General features: G+C 38.8%; 1 protein-coding gene across 6 annotated transcripts in view; it reads right to left on the bottom strand.

The window, feature by feature from the left end:
* LOC121290822 (sentrin-specific protease 7-like) overlaps nt 1-16,958 on the bottom strand; it is an 87,705-nt gene that overhangs the window by 56,045 nt on the left and 14,702 nt on the right. For 5 of the 6 annotated variants that reach the window (XM_041211793.1, XM_041211792.1, XM_041211788.1 and 2 more), the window contains 3 exons: nt 12,143-12,262; nt 9,406-9,527; nt 8,019-8,231 (listed from right to left, as the gene is read on the bottom strand). In XM_041211793.1, the coding sequence (XP_041067727.1) occupies nt 8,019-8,231; nt 9,406-9,527; nt 12,143-12,262 (455 nt within the window). The remainder of the gene's footprint in view (nt 1-8,018; nt 8,232-9,405; nt 9,528-12,142; nt 12,263-16,958) is intronic. The other variant, XM_041211794.1, reaches the window with a different exon arrangement.

Raw genomic sequence — 16,958 nt, forward strand, 5'->3', positions numbered from 1 at the left:
TAGTTCCAATTATGAGCTTCTACGATGAAAAAACAATATTAGATATAGAGTAAAGCTACCTTGGCCCCAACTTTAGAAAAGCAGCCCTTATAGTAGTTTTCTATTTGGCAAAAATGCCATCTTCTGGCCTGTAAGTGAAATTGCTAAGTTAATGCAATAATGAGGCCCATTTTATGCTTTGACCCACGTTTAGTAGCAACTATACCAGGACTTCTAAATTTATGGCATTGCAGCCAGCTGAGCAGAGACTTTTGTCCTGTCAATCTGAGCTGGATTTGTCAAACCCATTGCACCACCAAATCTCCTAGGAACACATCTTACCCACATAAGAAACTGGACAACACAAATTCACAAGAGCATTGACCAATCTAATAAAGCATAAGCATACAGTTCACTTATTTTCTGAGGGCAGAGAAGACTACCTCTCCTATGCTGCAAGTACAAAATGCCATGTGGCATTGGGGGAAAGGGTGGAGGCCAATTTAGCTCTCCCATCAAGAAATTGGGACATTAATTAACTTTTGGAAGGGGAATTCTGGGGGCAAAAATTGACATACAAAAAGCAATTTTATAAAAAGACCAAGATTTTGAAATCCAATCAAAAAAGGTTAATAAAACTAGCAAATGCTGGAAATACGCAGCAGAACTGGCAGGATCTGTGCAGAAAGAAGCAGAGTTAGGGTTTCAGGTCACTGACATTGCATCAGAACTGGAAAAAAGTTCGGTCTTGCATTTGTTAAATAATACTTAATATTTAAAAGACAAAAATCTGAACATAAGAAAATATGCAGGCCTCCTTGAAGGTTGAACCATTTTGTGTCAGTTTTAATACAGGGTTACTTTCATTGTATTCACGTAACAATGTTAATGTTGAAAACTCTGCATTTAGACATGATTTCACAACTATCCTCAATCATTTCAGCAAATATTCCAATGGTGAACATTTCACAAAGTGAAGGTTTTAAGCACTTGAGTGCCCAACAAGTAGGCCACAATGGTAATTAAGTGGTCTAATTATTTTGTTAAATATATGACTGCCATGCAGTGCCAAAGCCTGGTGGAGGAGAATAGATAGTGAATATTATCTCTTATTGTCAAACATCTTGTTAATGAGCAAGTTACTTATCCTATTGACTTAAGGATGGAACATTGATCAGGAGGGGAGGAAAGGAGAAATAAGAAAAATAAAAGGGGCTAAAAATCTAGTACCAGACTATAACAAAGTGTACATCACCTTCCCTGTTGCTAAATGGTCATATTTTCCGCTGCAATAAATGAGAGCCTTGCAATGAGCATTGTAGGTATAAACACAATTTACCGACTTGAGTGTGGTCTTTCTCTGAATAAAGACCATACACTAGCTGAGGGGATCATTGGCAAAACTTTATAGGTTTATACTCTTAGGAACATAAGAAATAGGACAAGAAGTAGACCATTCGGCTCCTCGAGCCTGTTTCACCATTCAATACGATCATGGTTAATAATCAGCCTTAACTCAATTTTCCCATCACTCCCCACATTGCTGGATTCCCAGAGAGGGCTAAAAAGAACAGAACACAAGGGAAGCCGAAGTGGGGAAGGCAGCAAGAAAACAGTGCCTTTTTTTTGTATACATTCATTGTCAGTATCCTTAGCTACAAGGACACAAGAAACAAAATTGTTTGTATTACTTGGGCTCATCTCAAAACAAAACTTACATTCACTGAATCATAAAAAAGCATAAAAAGTTTTCTTTAAATTTATTGTCAAGAATGACTGGCTTGGGGAAGTCTTGAATGAAGACAGGTGGGCAAGGCTCAAATTTCCAACCATCACAGTTGTGTCTACGTTCTCTTCCTATATAAATGCCCTACTTGCAGATCAGCCCTCAGTTCCCACACTGTAGACTGCTCTTACTGGTGTATATAATATATACTATGTAACTACATTAGTAATGGTGACCATAAAACTACCAAGTTGCTGTAAAAACCCATCTGGTTCACTAATGTCCTTTAGGGAAAGGAAGGAAATCTGCCATCCTTAGCCTGGCAACAAACTAAGCACCGGACATGACAAAGGACACACAATCCAGTCGACTCTGCAAAGTCCTTCTCATTAACATCAAGGGACTTGTGCTAACATTGGGAGAGGTGTCTCATAGACGACTCAAGCCTGACATAGTCATAATCATAGAATTATATCTTACAGCTATGAGACTCCTCTATCCCCATCCCTGGGTATGTCTTGTTCCACAATTAGGACAGCCGCACCAGAAATAGCAGCACAGTGCTCTACAGTTAGAAAGGAGTGGCCCTGGGAATCCTCAACAATGACTCTGGATCCCATAAAACCTCATGGCATCAGATCAAACATGAATAAGGAAACCTCCTACCACTTTTCTTCAACTGATGAATTGTACTACTCCAGGCTGAACATAACTTGTAAGAAGCACTGAGGGTAGCAATAGCACAACGTCTGGGTAGGGAACTTCAATATCCATCACCAAGAGCAGATCGGTTGCACTACTACTGACCAAGCTGGCAGAGTTCTGAAGGACATATCTGCCAGACTTGACCTGCGGCAAATGGTGAGGGAACCAACATGAACCTACTTGACCTCGTCCTCACCTGTTGCAAATCCATGACAGTACTGGTAGGAATGACCACCACACAGTCCTTGCGGAGACAAAGTCCTGTCTTCACACTGAAGGTATCCCCCATTATGTTATGTAGCACTACCATAGTACCAAACAGGGCAGATTCAGAATAGATCTAGCACTTCAAAACTGAATATCCACGGAGGTGCTCTGGGCCATCAAAATCAGGGCTGTATGCCACCATTGTTCCAAAGAAGAGTCATATGGGACTCGAAATGTTAACTCTGTTTCTCTCTCCACAGATGCTGCCAAACCTGCTGACTTTTTCCCACATTTTCTGTTTCTATTTCTGATCTCCAACATCCACAGTATTTTGCTTTTATATTATTGTATTCCACCATGATCCGTCACCTCATGGACCAGTGTATCTGTCATCCTACCGTTAGCATCAAGCGAGGTGACCAATCCTGGTTTGATGAAGAGTGTAGGAGGGCACACCAAGAGCAAAATAAATAACAAAGAGGAAGAAGTTCTGCAAACATCTCCACCCTCAATAATGGTGGAGGCTAGCACATGAATGCAAAAGATAAGGCTGAAATGTTTGCAACAATCTTCAGTCAAGTGTCATGTGGATATCCATCTCAGCCTCACAGATGCCAGTGCTCAGCCAATTTGATTCACTCCACATGATATCAAGAAACTGAAGGCACTGGATATTGCAACGGCAAGGGTCCTGATAACATTCCAGTAACAGTACTGAAAGACTTGTACTCCAGAACCAGCCACACCTAGCCAAGCTGACCCAGTACAGCTACATCACAGGCATCTATCCAGCAATGTGGAAATTTGCCCAAGCATTTCTTGTCCATAGAAAAGAAGAAAACCAATCTAGCCAATTACCACCTTATCAAACAACTCGATCAACAAAACGATGGAGGGTGTAGTCGACAGTGCTATCAGGCTACTCTAATTCACCAATAATTTGCTCACCAGTACTCAGCTTGGGTTCTGCAAAAAGTACTCAGCACCAGACCTCATTTCAGCCTTGGTCTGAACATGGAAGGAAAGCTAAATTTCAGAAGGTGCAGTGAGTGTGACTGCCTTTGATATCAAAGCAGCATTTGGCCAAGTGTGACATTAAGAAGCTCTAGTAAGATTGAAGATAATGGAAATCAGGGGGTAATCTCCCCACTAGCATACATCACACAAAGGAAAATCGCTGCAGTTGATGGAGGTCAATCATCTCAGCCTCATGACATTGCTGCAGCAGTTCTTCAGGGTAGTGTCCTAGGCCCAACCATCTTCAGCTGCTTCATCAATGACCTTCCCACCACCATAAGGTTAGAAGTAGGGAGGTTGCTGATGATTGCACAATGTCCAGTTCCACTCAACTCCTCAGATAATGAGGCAATCTATATCCGCATGTAACAAGGTCTGGACAGCATTCAGGCTTGGGTTGATATGTTCAAGTACGCCACACAAGTGACAGACAATGACTATCTCCAACAACACAGAATCTAACACTCCACTTGATATTCAATAGCATTAACACTGCTGAATCCCCTACCATCAATATCCTAGGGGGGATATATTTCCAATTGCCTGCTTGAATGCTGCTTCAACAACTCAAGAAGCTCAACACTATCTAGGGCAAAACAGCTTGCTAAACTGATACTTCATCCACCAACTTAAACATGCACCCCATCCATCACCAGTGCACTGTGCTGCAGTGTGCTTCATCTGCAAGATGCAATGCAGCAATTGGCCAAGGTTTCTTCAACAGTTTCTTCCAAACTCCAGACCTCATCACTCAGAAGAGCAAGGGTAGCAAATACATGGGAAGACCATCAGCTGCAAGTTCCCCTCCACATCACACAATATCCTGATGTGAAAATACATCACCATTCATTGCCACTGGGTCAAAATCCTAAACTCCCTACTTAACAGCATTGAGTGTGTACCAACATCATGTTGACTGCAGAGGTTCACCTTCTCAAGAGCAATTAGGGATGGCAATAAATGCTGACCTTGTCAGCAATGCTCATATCCCATGAATGATTAAAAGTTTCTTTTGTACAGCAAAGGAAAATTTACTACAGCAAAGTTCAAATATTCTGGATTTGTTAAAGTAATGCAAGCCAAAAATAAACTACGTTGAATAAACTAAGATTGTACTACATCATTTTTATCCTCCATGTCAAAGAAATCAAAGAGAAGGAGCAAAGTTAATTTGATTTTAAGGCCTCCTAAAAAAACAATGCAATGTAAAATGATATCTTCATTGGAAAGCAAATCCAGACAATAATAATGCTTTTACAACAGGCAGGACTATTCTAATTGGCTGTTTTAAAATTAGGTCGAGGCCATATTTGGAACTGCCCTAACAACTCACAATTTGTTTGTTCATATAAACTTTCTGCACATTGTTCAAAAAGGTTACCCAATTCTGTTCAGCTAAATTAATATATTTTAAATTTACACAAATCTTTAGTATATTAAGGCACTCAAGATATTTATACCAAGACTCTAGTTAATCTTGGAGGAATGCATTGATGAAAAAAATTGGCAGTCATTTCTGGAAAAAGAAAGCTGACAGTTTCCAGACATGAATTAGGAATAGCCCGGATCACAATTAAAATATAGTAGATTGACTAGAAAATTCCTTAGCCATTGATGTAACACACTAAAGCCAAGACTTCAGCAAAATAGTCTGACGATATTCCATGAAATAGGAAAGGAAATTCAAGCCACTCAATTAGATAACTAGGAGTTTTTTTGAGGATGAAACTAGTAAGGTAGTAAAAGGGAACCTTTACTATCTTACTAGTGTACTATACCAGGGTACTACACCTGGATTTCGAAAAGGCATCTGAGAAGGTACCACACAAAAGGTTAATAGGCTAGTATTGGCTTATGAGTAATATATTAGCATGGATAGAGGATTGGTTAACTGACAGGAAGCAGAGAGTGGGCATAAACAGGGCATTTTCAATTTGGCAGGCTATGACCAGTGGACTGCAGCAAAGATCGTTGCTGGGGCCTCAGCTATTTACAATCTATATCAATGACTTGAGATGAAGGGACAGAGAGTAATGTATCTAGGTTTGCTGGCAATACAAAGCAAGGTGGAAAGGTAAGCTGTGGGGAGGGCACAGAGAGGCTGCAAAGAGATAAAGACAGGTTAAGTGAGTGGGAAACAAGATGGTAGATGGAGTATAATGTAGGACCAGTGTGAGGTTATTCACTTTATGTCATAAGAATAGAAAAGCAGAATATTTTTTTAAAAGTTGTGAAATGAAATGTGTAAACTTTGATATTCAAGGAGACTTGGATGTGCTCATACAAGGCAGTAAGTTAGCATGCAGGTACAGCGAACAATTAGGAAGGCAAAAGGCATGTTGGCCTTTATTGCAAGGTATTGGAGTGCAGGATTAAAGAAGTCTTGCTATAATTGTATAGATACCTCAGCTGGAATACCGTGTGGAGTTTTATCTCCATATTTAAGGAAAAATATGCTTGAATTGTAGGCGGTACAACAAAGACTCATTAAATTGCTACCTGGGATGAAGGGGTTGTCCTATGATGAGAGGCTGAGTAAATTGGGCCAATATTCTCTGGAGTTTAGAAGAATTAGAGGTGATCTCATTGAAGCATACAAGATTCTGAAGGGGCTTGATAGAGTATTTGCTGAGAGATTGTTTCCACTGATCCAGGAATCTAGAACATGGGGCACAGTCGTAGGATAAGCAGCCAATCATTTAGGACTGAGATGAGGAGAAATTACTTCATTGAGAAATTTGTGAATCTTTGGACTTCTCTGCTCCTGAGGATTGTGGATGCTCCATCATTGAATATATTTAAGGCTGGGATAGACAGATTTTTGGTCTCTCAGGGAATCAAGGGATATGGGAAGCAGGCTGGAAAGTGAAGTTGAAGCCCAAGATCAGCCATTGTGTTGAACAGCGGAGCAGGCTTGACGGGCCATATGGTTTACTCCTGCTCCGATTTTTTGTGTTCTTGTGAACTCTTACAACAGGCCAGAGTTTAGTTGCCACTCAAAAGCAGAGGCAGTAGTCAAGAATGCACCCAAAAATGGGTGCTATATCAAGGTAAACAATACTCCTCAGAGCAGATTTGAGGTTCTATCAGCAAGTTCCAATACTGTTTAGTAGCTGAAGCAGTACCACTGACTAATTATTTAATGTCAGGGCAACTTCAGCCCAAGATCAGAGGTTAAAAACAAAAAACTGTGGATGCTGGAAGTCCAAAACAAAAACAGAAATACCTGGAAAAACTCTGCAGGTCTGGCAGCATCAGCGGAGAAGAGCAAAGTTGACATTTCGAGTCCTCAGATCAGAGGTTAATCTGTCAATGGGCATTTTACCATATAGAACTGCCTTAGAAGAAATACCACAGCATGTGTACCACTATATGGAAGTTTTTAAATTAGGCGTACCCACATCTTTTGTGACTTCAGGGCAAAAGTATTCTTGTTGGATTAGAGAAGGATCCAAAGCTTTTTATCATAGTCTAAGATATCCACAACCGATACTCTTAAAACAAGTCAGTCTTACAAATGTGGAGGACATTTTTCCTCTTACACACCTGGAATGTCTGTACATTTAAGACACCAGTCGATCTTTAGTGGCATTGCTCACTGTGTCAGAGGACACAAGATAAAGTAGAGCTACACCTCACAACTATGGCTAAAAAGCATCTCTCTGGATTGGGAATTCCTATTACAACTATACAAGTATTTTCAATGTTTAATGTAGACATGAAAAGCATGACAAAAAATCTTGACAATAGAAACTGAAATTTATGGAAGGAAATGGAGTACGTGATTATATACAGATTGATTGTATTACTAATTATATGAACTCAGATGGAGATGCAATGGGCAAAAAAAAGTCTTCAATTAAATCTCCAAAGACATGCAGAATTTGAGGTGTGATGCAAGTGTACAACACTGGGAAAAAAAAATCCAGCAAACAAAATAAACACATCTCAATGTTGAGAATTGGTCAGACTAAAACAAGGTAGAATCATTCAATTCCAAAACAAAATCAGGCAGAATTTTTCCAACTGGGAGAAAAGCAAATATTTGCTGATGACTATATGGGGTTGGAAAAAAATTGAGGGTCAGTGTTTTTATGCAGTTATAAAACTGGCGAAGATCAAATTACCCTGTAGTTCAGAAGATGTTAGTCTCCTGGACAGTATCCTAGTGATTTTCAGAAGAAAATGCACCTAAGTGCACTGAGGATAAATGAAGAGGAATGCAATTCACATATATTGGAATTTTAAGAATCAGCAAAAAATAATCCACAGAAAGCTGGCAATAGTGCACAGGGTAAAGTCTTTGCAGACTTCACACAAAGAGAAACAAAACTGATGCATTTGTGCATTTAGCAGCTGGCTGAAGCACAGCTCAAGGACCCACCTGCTGGATAAAATGTTGGACTGACTATCTTGGTGAGATGTTTTGGTTTCCACGTGACAATAATCTTTTAGTTCACTGGTTGCTGATGTGTGATGTTTTGCATGTGAAGTGTCAGTATTTTCGACATTGCTACAGTCTGGCTTTTTAAGGTGCAGCAAATGTTGTCTTCCTGAATCTGTCATCAGCACATCTCTGAGTACAATTCTGGCTTCCCTGTTGTAGGCAAAGTGCAACACAAATAACACGTTTAAAAAGGAATTAGTGAAAGCCCTACCAAAAATAAATAAAAAGATGTACTTATGGAAATCAATGGTCTGAGTACCTTAAAAGAAAGGATTTAATATTTCAAAACCTTACCATTATTACCAGTGAAGTTCAGCACAATGCTCGGCTATACCCTTCTAGTTGGTCTTTGTATTATGGAACATCTATTCTAGTTTTGTAACATGAGTCCTTTGATATCAAATTTTCCTTATTCTACTGTCAGGGAATTTAGGTAAATAATGGAACTGCTCACACATAAGCTCAACGGTCATAAAACATTCAGTTGTTTACAAAAAAGTCAGGGTTGAGACTTTCCGACCACAGACTTTTGCCAATTTTGAGGAAGGTCCATACAGGTCAGCAATAGTTAAAGCACATTGCTTGCCAGCATGGCTAGGCTGTTAACTTTAGCCCACCCAGATCAAAAGATAGACACAAAGCACCCAGTGATACCAACTCTTGGAAAAGGATTTCACTGCCTTAGCTGCTATCGGTGCTTTCTCATTTATACTGCCTGGCTACCTCTGACAGCATGATAGCTGTTGGAAACAATGTTGTCAGGTAAAGTGAACACAAGATAGTGCAATGCCTTCTGACTGCCACTGGTAGGCTACAGAGCTTATGAAAGCAAATGAAAGACAGAAATGGTATTAAAGCTACAAGGACAATCAACGCAAATGAAATGACAAATTAATGACCTGCAAGGAACTAAAATAAAACAATAAAGGGCTGTAGGAACATTATACAAGGAACAAGAAAGTAAAGGATTAACTCAAAGGTCAAGGGCTATGAACACAAGCACAGAAAGGTCAATACTGCCATTCACTTCTGGACTTGTCATCAGGCACTTGTCAAATTCAGATTCACTGTCATTCAGATAATAACAACACATATTTGCCATTAATCAGCTTGGGTAAGATAGATAAGCAATACAGTCTCACCATTTTATGGTTAAAATTACCTTCTACTGGTGCTTAAGCAGACTGAATGAAACAATCCACTATTTCAACATTATCAGTTCAATTTTATAAGCAAATAATAAATATACTACTGCAAAAAGGTGGGATCTGCACTGTTACCTGTACAAACAGATTTATAAAAGGATAAGTGTTCATATTCTTACTTCAGTTGTACTTCATCTCCTGGAAAGTTGTGCTTTGAACGGCAGTTCCTCCTTTGATTATAAGCAATTGAGTCTTGATTTCTTGTTTTATTGAAAGTATTATAAGAGAATGGCAAACGCTTCTGAAAATAGACCCAAAATCTAATGTTTAAACAAAATTAACCCATTATAACAGAGGAATTATGGAGAAAAATTAGTGAAATATGTTTCCAGGATATTGACTGAACAGAGAAGCAATGTGATATATAGTACCAACCCATAATTCAATTAAAGATCTTCCCAGAAAACAATGAATTTCAGCATATTTAATTTGCATAAAAATAAACAGTAGCTCAAAAACAAATATTTGAAATAGTTGAAAAAACATTGTAAAATTAAACCTGAACATTTCACCTGAACATTTCACGGTGAATCTCCTGAATTTTACTTGCAGAACAAAGGTCTGTGTTTCAACACACATGTAGAAGCCTGAAGCAGAGCTAGGCTTTGTATTCTGTGCAGTTCTTTAAAATTAACTGGTTGAAACAGGATATAGTCTCACAAAAAAGAGCCAGCCGATTACTTAGAGTATGGGAAAATATGAAGATACTATACACAAATTTATACTGGTAAGAATTCTTGACATATGCAAGTATTACTTTCACAGACTACATCTACAGACACCTTATTTCATTTTCAAAAATATATATTGTATTGCAAAAGCCAGTCTATATTCCAACTTTCTGAAGCCAACTCTGTTCCCACTGGAAATACACAAGTCTGGCAGCATCTGTGGAGGGAGAAACCGAGTTATTTCAGGTCGGTGACTGATCTTGAGTTCTAGTGAAATGTCACAAACCTGAAATGCTAACTCAGTTTCTCTCTCCACAGATGTTGCCAGACCTGTTGATTATATCCAGCATTTTCTATTTTTGTTTCACATTTCCAGCATCTACAGTATTTTGCTTTTGCATTACTGTTCCACTGAAATGCTGCTGACAGACATAACCTGCATGATCTCCGCCCATGTCACAGTTGGACTTTGTAAAGTACTGGAAACAGCTTCAGGGGAACAAACAAGTTAGTAGATTGGTGAAATATAAAGCAGAGAAATGCGAGGCAATGTGCTTCAGGGGAAAAAATAAAAAGAAATGACATTTTTATTTATTCTTTCATAGGATGTGGGCATCGCTGGCAAGGTCAGCATTTGTTGGCCATCCCTAATTGTTCTTGAACGAAGTGGCTTACGAGGTCCTTTCAGAGGACTGTTAAGAGTCAACCCCATTGTTGTGGGTCTGGGGTCACATGTAGGCCAGACCAGGTAAAGACAGCTGATTCCTTCCTTAAAGAACATTAGTGAACAAGATAGGTTTTTATGACAATAGATGATGGTTTCATAGTCACCATTACTGAGACTAGCTTTATATTCCATTTATTATTTATATTTTGGTTAGTTAATTGAATTAAAATTCTACCAGCTTTTGTGATGGGATTTGAACCCATGTCCCCTGAGTATTAGTCTGGGCCTCTGGATTACTAGTTCAATGACATCACCACTAGCCACTATCTCCCCACTAAATGGCAAAACAGTAATAGCTGGGAGGAAAATAAGATAGAAAGGGAAAAAGAGACACACAGAGAGTTCAGTCAGACAAATCTTTAAAAATGCGAGGACATTAGAAAATTTACAGCACAGAAAGGGGCCATTTGGCTCATCTTGTGTGCGCTGGCTGAAAAATACTATCCAGCCTAATCCCTCTTTCAAGCTCTTGGTGCATAGCTCCATAATTTACAGCAGTTCAGGTGCATATCCACGTACATTTTAAAAATACAATGAGAGTTTCTGCCTCTACCACCTTCTCAGGCTAAGTTCCAGATCCTCAACCACATTCTAGGTGCCCATCCAGAAATTAGTGTTTCCACTATTGTGTGCCATCTTGGTATCAAGGTTGAATCTTACGGAAGTCTCAAGGAGTTTAACTACTCTATGTTTAAGTGCACTAAAATATATATTTGTGGGTCATATAGGCCAGTAAGATTAATGCTTAATCCCTGGTTTATGCCAACTTAATTGGTAGCAACCATGTGATAACACTGCACTACAGCGGTTCTTAATCTAGACTCAGGAAGAAAGGGGCTTTGGAAAGATAGAGGAATGAAAGCTTCCCTCTGCTGATCACAATGTAATGATTTCAGGTTCAAGGCATGTGTGAGAACATCAGGTCAGAACAAGATTGGGTAGCCCAGTTAACATTCAGTCTCTATGCTCACACAGAATATGGCAGCATAGCGATATGTTACTGGCCTCACAATCAAGGGGCCTGGATTAGTATTCTGGATATGTGAGTTCAAATTAAATAAGTCTGGGATAAAACGCTTTTATCAATAATGGTGACGATGAAACTATTAGATTGCTGTAAAAAAGCTAACTGGTTCACTAATGGCCTTTAGGAAAAGAAACCTGCCATCCCTAGCCTACATGTGACTCCAGACACACAGCAATGTGGTTGACTTTTACCTCTGAAATGGCCTCATAAGACACCCAATTGTCACTACCACCTTCAAGGGCAATTAGGGTGGACAATAAATACTGGCTGTTCAAATGACTCACACATCCCATGAATGAACAAATAAAACATGAAGATCAGAAATCTGACAAGGTACCAGTTCATAAGTTAAATCCTTCCAGGAAATGAGTGGAGAAAATTTGGAGACAGAAGAAGAATTTGATTGCATATGAAATTCCACGTCAACTCACATGTGATGTTTTTAAATTTTCAATTCTGGAATCAGTAAGACGAGATAGAGGAGAATGTGTCTCTACACTGTCAATCTCCGATACCTTTTTCTTCTTTGGAATTTTAAATCTTCCCCCAGACTAGAAACAGAAGAAAATAACGGAACACTTACGTAAAACTTCTAAATTAGAATGACAAGATTCTTCATCTAATTATTTAAAACTTCAAAATAAAATATCCATTAATTTGGAATTCAAGAAACACATACATTTGGAATGTCTAACTACAAATTAATTACATAGTGATGTAAAATATTTAAGAAATCAATTATGTAATAGAACAAGTTATTGATACATGCAAGCATATTTGAGTGGGCACCCAGTCATGCCAATATTTTACAACATAATGGGCTGGATCTTGTGAAGCAATGGAAATTGCTGCTTACCTTAATGTAAATTTGCTCTTTCGTGGTTTCATGGCCAGTGGAGGTACTTAACAGTAATTATGAACTCACTATGGTTGTTAAAAACCCAATTATACCCCATTCAACAATGTGTAACTTTTTCCAAGGGTTTTAACAGTGAGATGAATAATCTAACAGTGGGAGCTCTCATCAATTCAATGATTTCTAATTGGTTGCATTTTGGGTAAAACTCAAGAGTACACCCTCTGGTGACTCATAGAGTCAAGCAACTTCTGGATATCTACATTTAATTGTGCATGTGTTGACTCCAGAGGTTACCATCAGTTTGAGGAGTAATGCTGAAAACTTTGCTGTCATTGCCACTGTAAAATCTGGGCATATAAAAGCAGTATTTCATAGTGTAAGAAATGAACAACCTTAACAATGTTAGCCATGAGTCAGGGCAGTAAGGGTTACCTCTGCAATTTCAAACTTCAAGTCACTCTTTACAAAGTATACAACGTTTCAGGAGCATATTTAAAGCTCATCACAATGCAGAGTGTCTTAATTTTATTACATAATTGTAAGGATATGAACCATATTGGGAGAAGAAACAATGGAGCTAACATACACCATTGCTTCTCAGCAGCCTAGAATAGCACAAATTAATGCTTAGATATTCCAATCACAGCTGTTCCATCACAACATTACCAAGAGAAAGCCAAACATCCACAAAAAGTGTGGGGGGAGGGGATGGTGTACGGATGCTGGGAGAAGTCATGACATGCTACACATCTTGTGACTGATTGCAGCCCAACAATATTTGAAGCATCTCTAACTAGTATTTTGCAAAAACAATGTCACTGTTTTTGTTTTTGACATATGAGAGTCACTGACAAGGCAACATTCAACGCCCATCCAGTTGTCCCTAGAGTCAACTGTGTAGTTGAGTTTTTGCAACAATCGGGTAGCTTTTGTGGTCTTTATTTCTACTGATGCCATCCCACAACTTCAAATTCAATTTCTGAGTTTGTGATGGTAGGATTTGTACTCATAAGCTAAGGTTTGCTAGACTAGTAGCAATATTGCTAGGCTACTGTATGCATACATATATTCACAACCTTTACGAAATGTACCTGATGTGGGATAAAAACAGATCACAGGACAACCGCAAAAAGACATAATGCAAGATCTACTATGGTCAGAGATGAAGGATGATGAAATGATAGCATCGAAAGAGATGACTAAAAGACAACTAACCTTCACCTCATCACACTTCACAAAATGGAAATATAAAGCATTTATGGAGGAATCCTACATATGATTTCACTTCTAGAAATCTCAGACCCTCATAAAATTTAATTCTTATGTTTAAAAATGATTTTCCTGCTTTAAAAAGGGAATGCAAGGGACAACAACAGCATCAACTTGAATCCCATAGTGCCTTGACATAAATAACTCACAACAAACCACTTGCACTTAATATAGCACCTTTAATGTAATAAGATATTTCAAGGTACTTCACAGCAGAGTTATCAAACAAAATTTGACACATAAGAAGGTAGAAGAAAAAATGACCAAAACATTGATCAAAGATGTAGGTTTTAAGCAGCACCATAAAGGAAGAGAGAGGGTAGCTGAGGCAGAGATGATATGGGAGGAAATTCCAGAGCTTAGGGTCTAGATAGATGCCAAAAGTAGAGCAATTAATAAGGGGATGCACAAGAGACTAGAATTTGGGGAGTGCTGAGAACACAGAGATGTGAATCACAATTTGCAAAGAACCAGAATGTCACACGAAAACTAATATAACAAACAATATTCTAGGAAACAAGCAACAAAGGAAAAGCAATGCCCAAGCTACATGACTCTATTTAATTATAGGATATATGTATTGAGTTGACTGGACTGCAAAATAGTGCCTGAACCTGACAGCATCTGATGTTAAACAAGTCAACCCAATATCCAGATCTAAAATAGGAGCCCACAAAGCAGCTAAAGTTGTAATCAAAATTTTAAAAAAGCCAATATCCTCTTATTCTTCATTTCTAAGTTGTTTCCAAAGTAATTTCCCCAAGGCTAAAGGTGAATAATATTTACCATTCATTTAGAAGGAAAAATAGAGTGGAAAAATAAAGAAATCAAATTCAAGCTGTTGGCGAGTGATCCCCAAGGAATTGATATATGTAATAGATACAGTATCTATATCAGAGTTGGAGATGAGCAGAACGGTGAATACATCACAGCAAGCAACTGAGCCCCACACTATCTTTCTACATTCAGAATATTGAAAACTATGGAAAAGAATAGCTTACTAATTTCTACTCATGTGGGAGTCCAGCTCTTTCCATGACTGCACATGCTCCACAGGTATTGGGGTGGGGGGGGGAGCCTATGAATTGCACTGGTTGAATTCAAATTCTCATTGTCTCTATTAAATCCCTTATCTTTTCCTTTAAAAACATTTGGGCGCTTATCTCGAGGTGCGAGGTATAGCTATTTGCATTCTCCATACTAGAATCAACAAAATGGTAAACAGTTATTCTAAAAACAGTTGCCTAAGACAAATTGCTAAGAGGGAGACAGCTTTGGCTTATCTTTCAAGATAAGCCACAAATAGGATGAATGGGACATCCACATGATTTAATAAAGGAATTCATTCTATTTATAAAAAAAATTCAAAATGTGCCAAATACTTAAAACACCCAGTCTAACAAAACAGGTCTCTTGAAGAGCACCACAAAACATGTTTCTTCTGAAGAAATGGAGCACTTATTTCATTGAGGTTAGCAGAGCGTTAATATTAATGCTATCTCAATTTGCAGAATTGAAGAACAAGAGCATAAAATCTGTAGAAGAGGGAAGACACACCTATGTCTGGAAAATCTTTGCTAAAGTGGGGGAACAAAATAGCTACCTCAGTGCTCTAGCTGCGGCCTAAATAATGTTTTATAAAGTCCTAGCATAATCACCCTTTTTTTTGGTGTATGCCTTGGCTATTAAAGGATAGTGTACCTTATGCCTCCCTGAACACCTTATCTACCTACACTGTTACCTTCAGGGATCCATGGAGAAGCACTCCAAGGGTCCATCTGTTTCTCCATATTTCTCATTATCCTGCCATTTGTTGTGTATTCCCTTGCTTTGTTTGCCCTCTGTCATGAAGCTATTAATGTATATATTTTAGAAAATATTTTTCTTTTAAAATAGAGGTTTAGTCTGTGGCTGTGTCTTAATTGGATTAAAGCCAGCTGGTCTGGATGCTTTGATATGTACTAGCTTTGATATGTAAGAGAGATAGCATGCATTTGCATTTTTTGAATAGAGCATTCAAGAAGTGGCTTGATGCCTTTCTAGCAGCTACCAAGCAATATGTTTATATTACTAATGAAATTGGTACAATGAATGGGGTTTCATTGTTAAAAGGTAAAATTCAAGAAGTGAGACAATGAGAATTTGAATTCTAAGATAAAAGCAAAAAACTGCAGATGCTGGAAATCGAAAACAAAAACAAAAATAGCTGGAAAAACTCAGCAGGTCTGGCAGCATCTGTGGAAGGGAGCACAGTTAATGTTTCGAGTCTGCATGACTCTTCAACAGAACTAAGGAAAAATAGAAAAGGGGTGATATATAAGCTAGCTTAAGGGGGGGGGGTTGGGACAAGAGAGCTGGATAGAGGGCCAGTGATAGGTGGAGATAACCAAAAGATGTCACAGACTAAAGGACAAAGAGGTGTTGAAGGTGGTGATATTATCTAAAGGAATGTGCTAATTAAGGGTAGAAAACAGGACAAGTAAGGTACAGATAGCCCTAGTGGGAGTGGGGTGAAGGAATCAAAAAAGGCTAAAAGGTAGAGATAAAAATAATGGAAATAGGTGGGAAAAGAAAAATCTATATAAATTATTGGAAAAAACAAAAAGGAGGGCCCCCTCCCACAACTCTTTCTCCAGTACATTGATGATTACTTCGGTGCTGCTTCATGCTCTCGTCGGGACCTGGAAAAATTTATTAATTTTGCTTTCAATTTCCACCCCTCCATCATTTTCACATGGTCTATCTCTGACACTTCCCTTCCCTTCCTTGACCTCTCTGTCTCAATTTCTGATGATAGACTGTCCACCAATATCCATTACAAGCCTACCGACTCCCACAGCTACCTCGACTACAGCTCCTCACACCTCGCCTCCTTTAAGGACTCCATCCCATTCTCTCAGTTCCTTTGCCGCATCTGTTCTAATGATGCCACTTTCAAAAACAGTTCCTCTGACATGTCCTCCTTCTTCCTTAACCGAGGTTTTCCACCCACGGTCATCGACAGGGCCCTCAACCGTGTCCAACCCATCTCCCGCGCATCCGCCCTCACACCTTCTTCTCCCTCCCAGAAACATGATAGGGTCCCTCTTGTCCTCACATCACCCCACCAGCCCCCGCAT

This window comes from Carcharodon carcharias, chromosome 18, assembly GCF_017639515.1.
Source record: "Carcharodon carcharias isolate sCarCar2 chromosome 18, sCarCar2.pri, whole genome shotgun sequence".
Lineage (NCBI taxonomy): Eukaryota > Metazoa > Chordata > Chondrichthyes > Lamniformes > Lamnidae > Carcharodon > Carcharodon carcharias.